A 15,081-nucleotide genomic window follows, 5' to 3' on the forward strand; every position below is an offset into this window, starting at 1 on the left:
GTACTACAAAAAATAAATTTAAAAAAAGTTCACAAAAGACTGAGGGACTCGAGTGCTCAAGACAATCGAGACAACAGAGCCAGGAAAATCCGACTTTTATTTCTTAAATACTGTGAAGGAGGGGAAGGGGGATGGTCCCCGGGTGGAAAAGGGCCACAGAGCAAAGGGCTAGGGGTCATCAGCAAAGGCCCTGTGGGCGTTAGGGAAGCGCTGGGGACTGTAGTTGGGGTCTTCCTGCAGCCGTTTCTGTATATCAGACCGGAGCTAGAGAGAGAAAACAAGCAAGGTCAGAGAAGCACTGACCACGCCCGGAGATCCCAGCAAGCAATTAGACCATCCCTCGGGGGCTAGCGCCTACCCCACCAGCCACACTGTCAACAATGCCGCCAGGGGAAGCTTTGGAAAACCACTTGTGTCTTGAGAGAATCCAGGGCAGAGGGACCCTAACCCGACCCCTCCCGCTAGACCATCCCTATTCTGCTTTAAGGTGGGGGCACCTGCTGCCTGTAGCTCTCCTGAACCTCTGGTGCCTCCAGGTCCCGGCTCAGGCTCTCGGGGCTCGTCAGGGGCCGAGCTCCGGCTGCCTTAGCTGCCCGGCTCACGGCCTCTGAGAGCAGCAGCTGGGGGCCCTCACCCTGCATCGTCTGGGGGACAGGGGGTCGGGAGGGAAAAGAGGATCAACGTCAGATCCAATGCCACCACCCAGCTCACCCTTCCATGAGTCAACCAGAGTGTCTACGCTAGCGGAGAGCAGGGAACAGATCGCGTGTGGCCAGACAGCACAAACACCTTCCTAAGCGGCTCTGCCCCAAAACAATGTCTGAATGCGCAGAACTTGCTCTTCAAACATGGGCTGAACGGTTCAAGCCATCGAGGTTCAGAGCTAGCTACCCCCCAAGAGGAAGCCCACCTCGAGAGAAAATGGGTTCTAGTCACTTGGGGATTAGGCAACCGAGGGACTAGGCAGAGTGACGTCCCAGGGGTTACGTACCACCCACGAGCAAGTGTGTCCCAAGAAGGCTTCCTTGTTAAATGAGGGCACTCAACTAGGAAAGCTCCCAGCTGGGAACAGCTCGCTCAGCAGCATGGCAGGGGAGCCTGGGCAGAGATCTTCAGGGAAGAGGCGAACCAACCTTGCGTCTCTTGGCGGGCATGCCACTGAGGTAGGCGTCGCTCAGGGGTGGCTGAGGTTTCACCTTCCGCTGGCTCTGAATGTCCTGCTGGATAATAGGGACCCACTCCTGGAAGGAAAAGATTACAAGGTAAATCCCATAGCCTACAGCTACCCTGGCCCCCCAGGTCACTTCCTGCTACTTACTGGGGGGACCGCGGCTGCCCATGGCTCTGTCTCAGCTGAGGCGCCATCCTGCTCATCCTGGGAGCCCCCCTCAGGAGCAGGGGGTGGGCCTCGAGACATGGCCTCTTCTGCGGTTGTTCCTGGGGCTGGGGAAGCATTCTCCCGCTGGGAGTCAGGCCAGCGGAAGACCCAGACTTCAGAATTCTTAGCCTCCACCCTTCTTCCCTAGCCCTCCTCCCTGCATCGACAGGCCCCTCCCTCGCTCCGGCCCCTCCTGGTACCTGAGGCTCAGGGGAAGTTCTTTCTGCTCCCTGAACTTCCATTGGCTCCTCAGAAAGTGGCTGTGAAAGTCGACGGGGAAAGAGAACAAAACAGCCCTCTCAGACCCCCCAAGACCCCTCCGGTGCCCTCTAGCGCCTCCCCCACGGGCCTCAGCCCCTTACCTGAGGGGGATCACCGATCCTGCGAACGTATCGCAGGATGGCCTCGGGGCCGACAGGCATGTGCTCCAGGACCACCTGGAGCCTCAGTCCCATCATCGTGGTCAGCCAGCTCACCAAGGACGGGTTCACCCCGCGAGACATGCGCCGCTGAGGACGGGAAGCAGACTTGGAACACAAAGCCCTCACTCAACAGCTTTTACAACTGCCAGATCCAGGGCAACAGGTGTCAGAGTGGAAAGAAGAAAGAAAACTGCAGGAAACCAGAGGCTGGGGAGCGGGCTGGGTGGTGCTTACAATCCGGCCATTGATGACAGCAGCAAGCTCCATCTGTTGTCCCCCCAAGCAGTGCAGGTTCAGGGCCAGGCATTCAAACAGGCCCTGGTTACACAACTCCAGCAACCGGGCTCCGAACCCGCTGTCTGCAGGCAAGAGGTGAGGGGGGACGCTGAGGCCAGCAGCCCTGCGCGAGGGGCGCCCCGTCGCCCGGCCCCGCCACCCTGACCTGTGCAGTGCAGCACGTGGGCGGCAATGCTGTTGAACTGCTCCTGGAGGAAGTCCAGGTTTGTCCGGATGATGTCCACACCTGGCTGCACCTGCACCAAGGACTGCAAGACACGACACAAAAGGTCCCCAATCAGGAAGCCCGTGACTAGCGGTGGAGGCGGCGGCAGGAGGCAGTGTAGAGGCGCTACTCACAAAGCTCTCCCGCACGTACTCTTCCAGCCCAGTGATCAGCGTGTGGGTCGCCATCTACGGGGAAACATCCAGGCTGAGTCCCCAGCCTCAGCTTCAAAGGCTTCCCTTCAACCCCTAGTGAGTCCAGGGCTTAGGCTGGGGCAGCCGCAGCTTTAACTGACAGATAACGCAGAGGTAAAGAACCGAAGACGTTCTGAACCCAGGCCTTCATTTACCCGGATGTTACCAGGCGTGGGCTCCTGACCACCCAGGTAGTGCTGGTGGAAGAAGGATCGCAACTGGGGCTGGAGCCGCTGCAGAGGCTGGAAGTGCCCATGAAGAAGCATGACCACGTCCACCATGGAGAAGTTCTGGCACAGAAGGGACAGCAGGGCCCCAAAGAATCCTGGGGACAGGACTGAAGTTAGCGACCACCTTACCACCCAGCCTGTCCTCAGCCCCTCAGCCTTACCCCTGAACAGAGGCTGCCCACCCTCCTGGCTGCCTGGCCTGGAGACGGCCGCGGTGCAGCGCTGCCCTCTGGCTTACCGAGGGCCCCATCGGCCCCAGGCTCAAAGATGTTGCTGGAGCCGCTGAGGCGCTGGATGAAGGCGGCGATGCTCTCGCTGCTGCTGCCAGCCCGGGCCCCCAAGGAGCCCAGCAGGGAGCTCAGCACGCCCTGCACCACTGAGGTGAAAAACTCCGGAGGCAAGCTCTCGGGCCCCAGGCCGCCGGGACTCCCTGCACCACCAGAGGGCGACCCTGGCGGGGGTGCGGCCTGCTGCTCGGGTGCTGGCGGTGGGGGCGGCGGGGGCGGTGGAGGTGGAGGGGCTGTCTGTGCTGCCTGGTAAACAGAGAGGGAGTAAAAGCAGCCCCAGTGAGGAGGACAGAATTGCAACAAAGAGCACAAAGCTGCAGAATCTGGAAAGGGAATAATACACCACATTCAGGTCTTTACTTCCCTTTTTATTTTGGTCCTGGGGATTGAGCGCAGGGGTGTTCTACCTCTTAGCTATGTCCCCAGACCCCCTTTTTTGCGGGTCTGGGGAAGGAACCCGGGGGGGGGGGGGGGTTCAACCTCCGAGAGATAACTCCTGCCATATTTTTTATTTTGAAACAGCGTCTCACTGAGCTGCAGAGGGCCTAAGTAGCTGAGGCTGTCCATGAACCACGATCCTCCGGTCTCAGCCTCCCGAATGCTGGGATCACAAGCGTGCCCAGCTCTCCCCAGCCTTTTTTATCTTTTATATTGAAAAAGTCTCTCTCACTAAGTAGCTGAGGCTCACTTCAAACCTGCGATCCTCCTGTCTCAGCTTCCCAAATACTGGGATTCCAGACACACTAGTCTTACAATTTTTATGTGTGTGTTTAGTACTGGGGATTGAACTCAAAGGCGTTCTACTGCCAAAAATAACCCCCACCCCTTTTTTGTTTTGAAACAGGACCTTACTAGGTTGTTGAAAGTCTCACTAAGTTGCTGAGGCTGTCCTTGAACCTGTGATCCTCCTGTCTCAGCCTCCCAAGTACTTGGGTTCTGGGTGTACGCCACCACGCCAGGTTTAGTCCTGGCTTCTTCAAGCAGACTATTTAGAAACAAAGTTGGACTGAGCAATGATCTCTCTTCTGTGGCTTAGATCAGGGGGTGACACTACCATGCTCTCCATCCCGGCCCTCGTTTCTCTTCTCATCTCTTAGTAGAGGGTTCAGAATCAAGGAATTCCTAGGCCACTTTCCCTGACTGGTCCCCAGGGGTACTGTCCATGGGCTGGACAGGGGCCAGAGGGATACAACCAAGGGCAAGCCAGTCAGTCACCTGCAGGAAGTCAGTCATGCCCTGGAGAAAGGCAGGGACACCAGGCATGGCCACGGCAATGGTAGGAGAAGCCGCGGCAGGTCCAGCCGCGCCTGGCCCCGCGGGCCCCAACAGATTCCCCAGGAGCTGAGAGAACTGCAGGTCAGCCGAAGGCGGCTGAGGGGGCGGCTGGGTGGGGCCCCCAGGTGCAGGGCCAGCTGTGGTCGCGGTGTTGGTGGTGCCGGCGCTGGCCGAAGCTGTGGCAGGGGCTGGCGGTGGAGCCATTCCTGGGGTCCCCTGAGCTGTTGGCAACCAAGAGAAAGGTGAAATTTGAAGAAGAACCCAACACCACTGCAGCCCATCTGAACTTTCTGGCACAGAAGCAAGAACCAGGGAGATGTGGGAGGAAGCAGGAAGAGGGGAGGGGGAGCAGGCCACGGAGGGAGTCAGCCCTGAGAGTCACAGAGGTCCCCAGTTGGCGAGGACTCACCCACGAGGACAGGCTGCATTAGAAGCTGCCCCACGAGGCCGCTCACCATCTGGGCCAGCGAGGCATTGGTGCCCAGCCCAGTGCCCTGCTGGGAAGAGGGAGGAGGTGGCTTTCAGCGCTGCCTTTCCCAGGACTCTCCCCCGACTCCTCCCCACCCTTGCTCACCAGAGTCCCAGAGCCTGGAGGCCCCCCAGGATGGGAAGGCCGTGCCTGTGGAGGGGTCGGCCGGGCAATCACGACCCGGGTCGGAGCCGTGGGGAAGCCTGGCACCTGCTGTCCTGTGGGAAGCGGAAGAGAGACAGAAGAGGGCTGAGGGCCAGGCCCTTGCCCGCAGTTGACAGCACCGCCACCATGGACTGGCCACCTCCCAGGCCGCCCCTTCCAGGTCGTTACCTGCGGCCGCGGAGGCAACAGCGGCCACCATGGCCTGATGAGTGATCTGGTGGGCGACGGCGTGCATGAACTCAGGGGGCAGGGAGGGCAGCTGGATGAGGGTGGAGCCTGGGGGGCGGGTCTGATGTAACCTTGAACCTGGACCCTGCGCCCGCCCGCTCAGCCCTAGCCCTAGCCCTCTCTAGGCTCAGCCTGCTGGCACCTTGCTCTTACCCAGGGTCTGGCCATGACCGGCAGGTCCTAGGGAGCCGGAGGGAGTGCTCGGGACGCCACCAGGCTGTGCGCCGGAATCTGGGGGAGACAGCAGCATGGCCCTGAGACGGGTGGGCCGAGGCTACCTCCCACTGGGGGCACTGTCCCCGGGCCCTCCCTACCCGCGCCACTGGCCAGCTCACCTGGAAGGCTCATGTGCATCATGACCACGGGCTCCACGCTCTGGTGGGAAATCCGGATCACCCGCGGGTGGCTGGCGGCTGGGGGCGGCGCCGGCCCCGGCGCAGGGGCCCCCTCACTGGAGGACTCGACAGTGGCAGAAGGTGGAGCCAGGGGCGAGGCCTGCCCAGCACCGGGGGGAGCCGCCTCTGTGTTGGGAGCCTGGGGGGGCCGAGTCCCATTCCCTGTCATGGTCACAGTGGTCCCCACGTTGATCTGGGAGAGAGAGATAAACAGGCAAGAATGAGTAAAACACAAGAGCCTGACCCACAGCACGCCCACCGTCCCCTGCGCGTGTCTCCACCACCCCAGTCCTTCCTGGATGGGATGGCCGCCTGCTGGAGCACCTGGATGGGGATGGCCGCCTGCTGGAGCACCATGGGCGTGGTATAGTGGGACATGGGTCGGACCACATGCAGGTGCCGCGGGGGCGCACAGGCCAGGTTGCAGCGCAGGTCAGACAGAGCCACGAAGGTGTTGCCCAGCAGCCGCAGACTCTCTCCCACCAAGTTGATCAGCCTCTGGTCTTCTTCACGGCCTTCATGCTGCGCCCCATCAAACACAGAAAGAGGACACGGTCAGCCGGACTCGCCCACTAATGACAGCAATGCCTTCGGAGGATACGCTATGCCCCCCAGGGCCACAGTCATGTCCCCGGAAGCCTACACACACTCAATGTTTTACAAGAAAGTTCTGCTTTATACGCATAAGGAACTTAAGACGAGTTCTTCAAGGAATCACTAACTCATCACAGTAACCTCCCTTACTCTGCAGAATTCCTAAGCTTAGGGATACAGGGTACAAGGACAGCATCCAGCACAGATGAGCCCCTATGGGAGGGCAGGCCACCTGCGTGCCTACACGGACTTTGCTGCAATGCTCTCTGGGGAGTCGCGGGTCATCAGCCTCAACCTGTTCTGTTGGGCAGGGCAGGGCGTCACAGGGCTCACGTTGTTGTTGTAGTCCGTGGTGGCAGCGGCGCCCAGGACCTCGTAGTAGCGCTGCAGGAAGGGCTGGAGGCGGCTCTGCAGCCGCTGCAGCTCCTGGAGCACCTCAACGTACTCGGCTGGGGATGGATGGCTGTGGACAGCGAGAGCAAGAGCCGAGCTCACAGACCCACCCTGTCGTCCACCACGCCACGTCCACTCGCTCCCTCCCTGACCTCCTAGAGCCCTGGGCTAATCTCTTCTGGGGCTAGAAGGGCTTCGGTTCTCTGCCCCCACCCGTGGGAAATGGGAGAACAAGACGAACTATTCCAGCCTTCCCACCGCAATCCCATCAACCATGGCAAGAAACTACAAGAGGCACGGCCTGTGTGAACTCAGGGAGAACTCTGATGAGGCTCGGGAGGCACCACTGGCCCTCCCTGCCCTGGAGAGGGGGTGTTTCGGCTCAGCTACCAGCTGAGGTCCTCACCCACACCGAGAGCCCACCCCTCCCCGCCTAATCCCCCAAGAAGTGTCCTCCCACCATCCCTGGCCTAGTCCTCCCACTGCGCTTAGCACACCCCATCCCGCCCCACCCCAAGGGCGCCCTCCACCTCTCACTTGGGTGCATTTGTCTCTGGGGCAGGCGCTGGGCCTGCTGGGGCGTGGCCAGACGGTGCAAGCTCTGGGCCCTGAGCTGGGGCCCGCTCTGCCACCTCTTCTGCCTCCATGGGCTCCCGAGAAGGTGCTTGACTTTCAGTTGGTTCTGATGTCTGCGAGCTCAAGGCTGCTGGCTCTGGGGCCACAGTGGACGTCTGTGGAGGTGGCTGATTGTGCTGTGCTTGGGGGCCCCCTCGACACTGAAAGCAGGCAAGGCAGGACACCAAGACAGGATGAGACTGCTGCAGACTCAGACACAGGCCAAAGGAGTACGAAGAAAAACAGTGCTCTAACTAGGCTCTCAAAGGCGAGACTGCGTTCTGCGACTTGCCGGCACCCGTACATGACTGGCACAGTGAACATCTAACAACCTCCACAAAGAAAACCAAAGGCCACAGGCTGTAAACACAACGCAAACTAACGAAGACATCCTAATACTGAACATGATAATTAAGAAATAAAAGTATGGGGCTATTAGCCAGGCGTGGCAGCACATGCCTGTAATCCTAGTACTTGGGAGGCTGAGACAGGAGGATCACAGGTTCTAAGTCAGCCTCAGCAACTTCGTGAGGCCCTCTACAACTTAGTGAAGCCCTATTTCAAACTAAAAAAATTGAAATGGGGCTGAAGTTGTAGCTCAGAGGTAGAATGGTCCTGGATTCAATCTCCAGTACTACAAAAATAAATGGAGGCTGAATGGAGGGGCACATGCTTTAAATCCCAGTACTTGGAAGGCTGACACAGGAGGACCTCGTATTTGAAGCCAGCCTCAGCAACTTAGTGAGATCCTGCTTTAATATAAAATATGCTAGCTGGGCATGGTGGTGCACACTTGTAATCCCAGTACTTGGGAAGCTGAAACAGAGGATGGCAGGTTTGAGATGAGCCTCAAAAACTTAGTGAGGTCCTCAGCAACTTAGTGAGACCCTGTTTTGGATTTTTTGGGTTTTTTTTTTTTTTTGTGTGTGTGTGTGGTACTGGGAACTGAGCCCAGAAGTATTCTACCTTTGACCTACACCCCCACCCCAATTTTATTTATTTGGAAACAGGGCCTCAACAGGTTGATGAGTCTTACTACTTGCTGAGGCTGTCCCTGAACCTGCGATCTTCCTGTCTTAGCCTCCCAAGTACAGAGATTACAGGCGTGTACTACCATGCCCGGCTGAGGTTGTTTTAAAAATAAAAAAATAAAATAGAGCTGGAGTGTAGGTCATAGAACATCCCCAGGTTTAATCCTTAACCACAAAAATATACAAATAAATTTTAAGAAACAAAGTAAAATAAAACAGAACAAGGCTAACAACGTAGCTCAGATATAAAATGACCCTGGGTTCAATCTCTAGTACAAAAAAAAAAAAAACTCCGGAGATCCTCCTTTCACTGAAAAGGTACTATGAAAGTTATCTGACAAACCTGAAACAAACTTCCCAGAAACCAAACATAAAGCCAGGGACAAGATAGACTCACAACGATACATTTACTGCCTAAAAGAACACCAACTGCAGAGAAGACAGATTAGGAAGACCAAATGTGTCCAGTCATGCCCCCACCCCCAGGCTAGGAGAAACGGGGGCTGGGGAGCCCTAGCCAGGCAGGCCCACTTACTTCCATCCGGGACAGTAAGGTCTGTATGTCCCTGATCATGTGCTGAGCCATCACCAGCCGCACCCGGGGCTCACTCTACAGGAGAGGGGTGACTGAGTGAGTCCAAGGTGAAGCATATGCCCCAACACCTACCACAGCACGTCCCGGCACCTCTCAGCCAGGCCCCGCCCTCCTCATGGCCTCCTTCTCCCAGATCCCCTTCCCTGGCCCTCCCAGGCCCTCAATACCTGAATTGGGGCCTGTTCCATGTTGATGTGAACATCCACAGCAGAGCCGTCACTCTGGGGAAAGGGTAAGGGAAGTTGCTCTGGGAGAAGCCAATACTAAGGCCTCCATACTTCCGTCTTTCTCTGGAACCTCACCCCTTTCCCCCAAAGACCAAGGCCAACATTAGACCGAAGGGCCCTCCAAACCCAATCCGAGACACCTATCTTATGCATTCCCTGCTGCTATGAGAACCAAAACTACCCACAAAACCCTCTCGTGTGAAACCCAAGCTTACAGGAAGATTGAAGGTTCCAACCATGACATAGCTGTTGGCATTCCGGTCGTGAACAGAGGCCCCCGGCCCCCGAGTCCCAGGCAGGGGTCCCCCACCATGTGCGGCCGAGGCAGACCCTGTCCCAGAAGATGCTCCAGAAGGGAGCTGCGTTTGAGGAGGCGCCCGTTCCACCAGGTGGATGACCTTTCCCCCAACATCTGCAGAAAAAAGGATGCACATCGCAACACTGTGTAAGCGGGTAAAGCGATGGCTGCAGCTCAGCCCTGAGGACAGCAGCCTCCACCTGTCCTGCCCCCACACCCCTTACTGTATTCCTGGAGCTTCTTATCATCTTGCAGAACTCGGCCCTGGTAGATAAGCCGCTGTTTCTCTGAGGGGATGCTGACAGAGGCAGCGATGTGCTCCTTGAACTCCTTCACATTCATCTGCAAGGAAGAAGAGGAGTCAGAGAATGGAGGGAAGGAAGGCCAGAAGAGGGACGACTGACTTGTGGATGTAGACAAATTAAAACCACTTTAAAGCTGGGAGTGGCGGTGTGCAAGGAAGAAGAGGAGTCAGAGAATGGAGGGAAGGAAGGCCAGAAGAGGGACGACTGACTTGTGGATGTAGACAAATTAAAACCACTCTAAAGATGGGAGTGGCGGTGCACGCTGCTTGGGAGGCTGAGACAGGAGGCGCGCACAGGTTCAAAGCCAGCCTCAGCTACTTAGTGAGGCTCTCAGCAACTTAGTGAGACCCTGTTTCCAAATAAAGTATAAAATAGGTCTGGGAGTGTAGCCCGGAGATAGAAGGCCCCTGGGTTCCACACCTAGTACCGCACATACAAAAAACCACTACAGAATCACTACCCAACTTTCTCCACCATCGGGTAATTACCATGCAAAGCCATGACCCAAGACAACACCTGTCAAAATAGACAACAAACGTAATTAAGGTGAAAGTATAAGCCCAGGAAAAGACAGCATGGATCGGGGACAATCAAGCCAACTGACATTCCTTCTCACCTCCTCTGCCTGGCTCCTAAAGAAGAAAAATGAGTCAAGAGCTACCAGTAGCCCCTCGACAAGCACAAAATAACACCAGAAGTTTATTTATCCCCTGCAATCTCAAGAGCAATAGAAAGGAGAATGGAGTGGAGAAAACTACCCACGAAGAAGGTGAGAAGACAAAAGGCTGGGGGTACCTTAGTAGGAAAGGAAAGAAAAGAAGGAAAAAAAAAAAACCTGTCCTAACCAGACAAATGATTTTTGGAGAGTTCCAGAGTATTTACCTATGCCCAGACACAAAAGCCAATTTGATTTTCTTAATTATGTGTTCTAGAAAATCATGGCCCAAGCCGGGTGTGGTGGCGCACGCTTGTAATTCCCATGCTTGGGAGGCTGAGACAGGAGGATCGCACGAGTTCAAAGCCAACCTCAGCTACTTAGTGAGGCTTTCAGCAACTTAGTGAGATCCTGTTTCCAAATAAAATATAAAAAAGGTCTGGGAGTATAGCCCGGAGGTAGAAAGCCTCTGGGTTCCACCCCCAGTACCACCAAAAAAAAAAAAAAAAGAAAGAAAATCATGGCCCAACCAGCTAATTTTACTTTTAAGAATCACAGGGTTAGGCCAGGCATGGTGGTGCATGCTACCATGTACTTGGGAGGCTGAGATAGGAGGATTTCAAGTTCAAGAATAGACTCAGCAATGTAGTGAGACGCTCAGCAACCTAAGGAGACCCTGTTTTAAAACAAAATTTTAAAAAGGCTGGGGGGGAAGCCAGGTGTGGTGACACATGCTTGTAATCCCAGCATTTGGGAGGCTGAGACAGGAGGATCACAGTTTTTGGCCAGCCTCAGCTACTTAATGAGATCCTCCGCAACATGGTGAGGCGCTGTTTCAAAATAAAGAATAAAAAATAGGGGTATAGCTCAGAGGTAGAATGCCCCTGGGTTTCATCCCCAATACCTTATGAAAAAAATTAGAGAGAGAAAGAAATACATAAGTAGATATATAGATATAAATAAAAACACAAGACAATTGGATCTGTGACATTAAACTCAAAAGATTCACATGAGGCCACGGAAAATAGTAATTCTACTCAACAGTCTATCAGGACTCTACCTGCATTATGTGTTTCTAATTTCCAGTCTTTAGAAACACAGGATACAGCTATGATCAATATGTTTATAAGAAACACTTGTATGAGGTCCCTGTTGTTTCCCTTCCCAAAAGCTGGGGTCCACCTAATCTGTAATCACATAGATTCCACATTCCTCTTCACTGAGCTCTCTCAAGGTGAAGAAAGGCGGAATGAAATCTACCACACTCAACAAAACACACCAAAAAATGTTCTACCTAGAATATGAACAAAAGAAATTAGTGACAATTTTGAAGACAAGAAAACCTAACCCTTCCCTCAGTCTAAGGGAAGAAGAGCTAATGGGTGTCTTTCGTAAGCACTGGGGTCTCACCTGGGCCCCCACAATGAAGGTCCGAGTCTGAGAGTCCAGGGTCTTCACCAGCACCTCCAGGCTGTCAGGTTCCTCCATAGCGGTACTGGTACTATCACCGGGCTCCATGGCTTTCTAAGGCAGAAAGAAGGGAAGAAGGTCCGCTGTCGCCTGTAGCCAATTTTATATACCCGGAAGCCTCCCTGGCCTGAATCTCCGCCCAATACCTAAAAAGTTTCTCCTGCACAAGCACACACGCTCACACCCGCCCCCATCCCCCTTCTGATTCCGGGGCACGGAGAGAGAAACACAAAGGGCAGGATACCGACGGCATAGGGAGATGAAGGACGGGAGGTGGGAGGGGCTCCACGGTGCCAATCACAATAAAGGAGGGCCAGTTAGGCTAGGGATCGGAGAGCGAGGCACGAGACCTGAGACCCGTGTCATCACCGGTCGCGATAGGGCAAGGGCCCCACAAGTTGGCAAAGCCAGGGACAACGCGACGACGCGGGGGAGGGGAGGGTCGCGCCAAGCTCGGCGGAGAAAGTGGCTTCGCGCACGCGCGCCACGCCCATCGAACCCGCCTAAATCACTACACACCCGAGACGGCGGACACTCTCGGGGGGCCGGACCGGCGGCCTGGCTGGCCCCCTCCTCCGCCTTTCCTCCGTGTTTCAGCCCAGCGGCGCAACCAACACGCGGCCAAACACATACACACCCCACCACCCGACGGCTCCGCCCCCGACTTCCCCACCGTACCGTCACTTCCGGTCTCCCCCAACCTGCCACCGAAGGCCACTTCCGTTTCCCCGATCGTATTTGGGGAATATCGAGGCGGTACTTCCGGATCCCCCAGGTTCCCAAAAATTTACTTCTGTAGGGCACGATGAGAAAGTCTGCGGCCCCAAACAGTGAGTTCCTGGGGGAGAGACGGGCCGGGGCCGGCCTAGATGGGAAGGAGCCGAGCACCCCGAGTATCCGCCGCCGCCGTCGCCCGGGGGACCGTACTGCGCCTGCGTGCGCCGCACTACGCATGCGTACGCACTTAAGCACCTTCCCCCCTCCCAACTCCCTCGGGCGCGCGCTCTCCGCTCGGGCGCGTGCTTGAACGGTGGCCGGTTGAGGTGGCCACCACAAATGCCTGAAAAAGGATTATAAGGGATTCCACGCCTTCCTCGAGAGATGCTATGGACTGCTGGTTGGACCTTGAGATTTTCAGACCGGGAATTCCGCCCCGTAAGCTAGGTTCAAGCTTCGGCAGGCGGAGGATTTCGGGCGGCACTGGCCTAGACACCTAAGCCTCTGCCCCCCCACCCTCGCGCCGGCCCTAGCGGCGCCCTTGGCTGGGCATCTCCGGAAGTCCCCTTCCCGGGTAGGCGGCCGGCGGCTGGCGCGCTGGGCCGAGTCCGTTCGCGTTGTTGGGCTCTAGGTCTCGGTTTGGCCTGATGGGCGTCAAGGCTGTCATCGGCCGAGGGGACACGGCAGGTCTTAGGAAAGCTAACCATCTACTGCTTTTCAGGATTTAAGGAAGAAGAAAATAAAAGCACTGAGTTTAGCACTTGGAGGCACGTGGAATCCGACTGGAGTAAAAGGAGACTTTAGCACTGAGGATTTGAGGGGGCTTCCGCAGTCCGTGGGGGTCACATCCTCCCTTGCCCTATCCTCCCCTACTTTTCCTAGTCTTTCTGGAATTACTGGTTTACACCAAATGCCAGTACAGTTTCAGTGAAAGTTCCGGTGGCCACATCTGTAATTCCAGTACTTGGAAGGCTGAGAGAGGAGGCTCACAGATTCGCGGCCAGCCTCTAGAACGTAGATCCTGTTTCAAAACAAAAAGCCGGGCGTGGTGGCGCACGCTTGTAATCCCAGCATTCTGGAGGCTGAGACCAGAGAATCGCGGTTCGCAGACAGTCTCAGCTACTTAGGCCCTTTGCAACTCAGTGAGACCCGCTTTCAGAGTAAAGAATAAAAAATAGGGCAGGGGGTGTAGCTTGGAGGTCGAATTCCCCTGCCTGGGTTCCATCCCCAAACCCGCAAATTTTTCTATATATATATATATATTAGGTCTGGGAATGTAGCCTAGAGGCAGAAGGGTTTCCAGGAACAAGAAGTGCCACCCAAAACAAAAACCCAGTGTTTGGGAGGCTGAGGCAGGAGGAATACAGGGTCGAGGCCAGCCTCAGCAACTTAGTGAGACCCTGTTTCCAAATGGAATACGGCTGGGGGAGGGGGGGTGCCTCATGAGTCAGAATGCCTTAGTGCCAATAAATAAATAATAACCAGGCATGGCAGTACATGTTTATAATCTCAGCACTTGGAAGAGTAAGACAAGATTGCAGGTTTGAAACCAGCCTCAGCAACTTGGTGACACCCTATTTCAAAATAGGTGAGACCCTATTTCAAAATAAAAAATAAAGCCGGGCATGGTGGTGCAAGCCTGAAGTCCCAGTACTTGGGAGATTGAGACAGGAGGAAGATAAAAGGTTCAGGAGAGCCTCATCAAGCGGTGAGACTCATCGACCCACTGAGACCCTGTTTAAAAATTCAAAATAATGCCGGGCGTGGTGGCGCACGCTTGTAATCCCCGCGCTTGGGAGGCAGAGACAGGAGGATCGCGCAAGTTCGAAGCCAACTGCGCGCACTGGCTTAGGAGACCCTGTTTCCAAATAAAAATGTAAAAATAGGTCTGGGAGTGTAGCCCGGAGGTAGAAGGGCTTCCAGGAACCCCAGTACCACCAAAAAAATTATAAATAAATAAATAAATAAAAATTCAAAATAAAATGGGACTGGGGGTGTAGGTAATTGAATGCCCCTGGGTTCAATCCCCAGTACCACAAAAAAAAAAAAAAAAAAAAAAGAAAGAAAGAAAAAAGGGTTTGGGATTTACCTGAGTGATACAGGGCTCCTGAGTTCATAGTACCTCAAAGGAAAATAAAAAAAGCTTTGCAACATCTAAGTATTAATACCCATTTTATATGTGAGTACACATAGTTGAACCTAAGTGGTAAAACTGGCAAGTCTAGGCCTACCAGACTCAGGATTGAGTTCTACTTTATCGCCCCAATAAACTGTTATTGCATTTTAGCTTATAAAAAATTCAAGCCAGGGATGGTGGCACACGCTTGTAATCAGCATTTGAAAGGCCGAAACAGGAGAATCACAGTTCACAGACAGCCTACTTAGTGATGCCCTGTTTTTGCAACTCAGTGAGACCCTTTTTCAAAATGAAGATGAAAAATAGGGCTGGGGTTGGGCATGGTTGAACACCCTTATAATTGCAGTATTTGGGAGGCTGATTCGCGACAAGCCTCAGCTACTTTGTGAGACCCTTTGCAACTTAGACCATGTTTCAAAATAAAGAATAAAAAAAAATCAGGGCTAGGGGTGTGACTCAGAGGTAGAATGCCCCTAAGTGCCATCCCTGGTACTGCAAA

General features: G+C 54.9%; 1 protein-coding gene across 27 annotated transcripts; it reads right to left on the reverse strand.

Moving 5' to 3' along the window:
• Positions 1-168: 168 nt before the first annotated feature.
• On the reverse strand, positions 169-11,776 carry BAG6 (BAG cochaperone 6; the record flags this gene model as incomplete). 27 transcript variants are annotated; one of them, XM_080710833.1, is made up of 25 exons in its annotated part: positions 169-264; positions 498-644; positions 1,134-1,241; positions 1,319-1,462; positions 1,579-1,638; positions 1,741-1,887; positions 2,035-2,159; positions 2,243-2,345; positions 2,437-2,490; positions 2,652-2,821; positions 2,965-3,259; positions 4,229-4,509; positions 4,698-4,782; positions 4,863-4,975; positions 5,091-5,198; positions 5,304-5,381; positions 5,486-5,738; positions 5,870-6,067; positions 6,473-6,602; positions 7,070-7,308; positions 8,714-8,788; positions 8,941-8,994; positions 9,216-9,412; positions 9,523-9,640; positions 11,669-11,776. In XM_080710833.1, the coding sequence occupies 25 exons, from the start codon at positions 11,774-11,776 to the stop codon at positions 169-171; spliced, it is 3,486 nt and encodes a 1,161-aa protein (XP_080566959.1). The 27 variants fall into 27 exon arrangements, with proteins under 27 accessions (XP_080566959.1, XP_080566948.1, XP_080566969.1 ...); XM_080710822.1 differs by having other exon boundaries at positions 4,698-4,785; XM_080710843.1 differs by lacking the exon at positions 8,941-8,994.
• Between the last annotated feature and the right edge of the window lie 3,305 nt (positions 11,777-15,081).

Source organism: Muscardinus avellanarius (genome assembly GCF_963383645.1).
Source record: "Muscardinus avellanarius genome assembly, chromosome: 14".
Lineage (NCBI taxonomy): Eukaryota > Metazoa > Chordata > Mammalia > Rodentia > Gliridae > Muscardinus > Muscardinus avellanarius.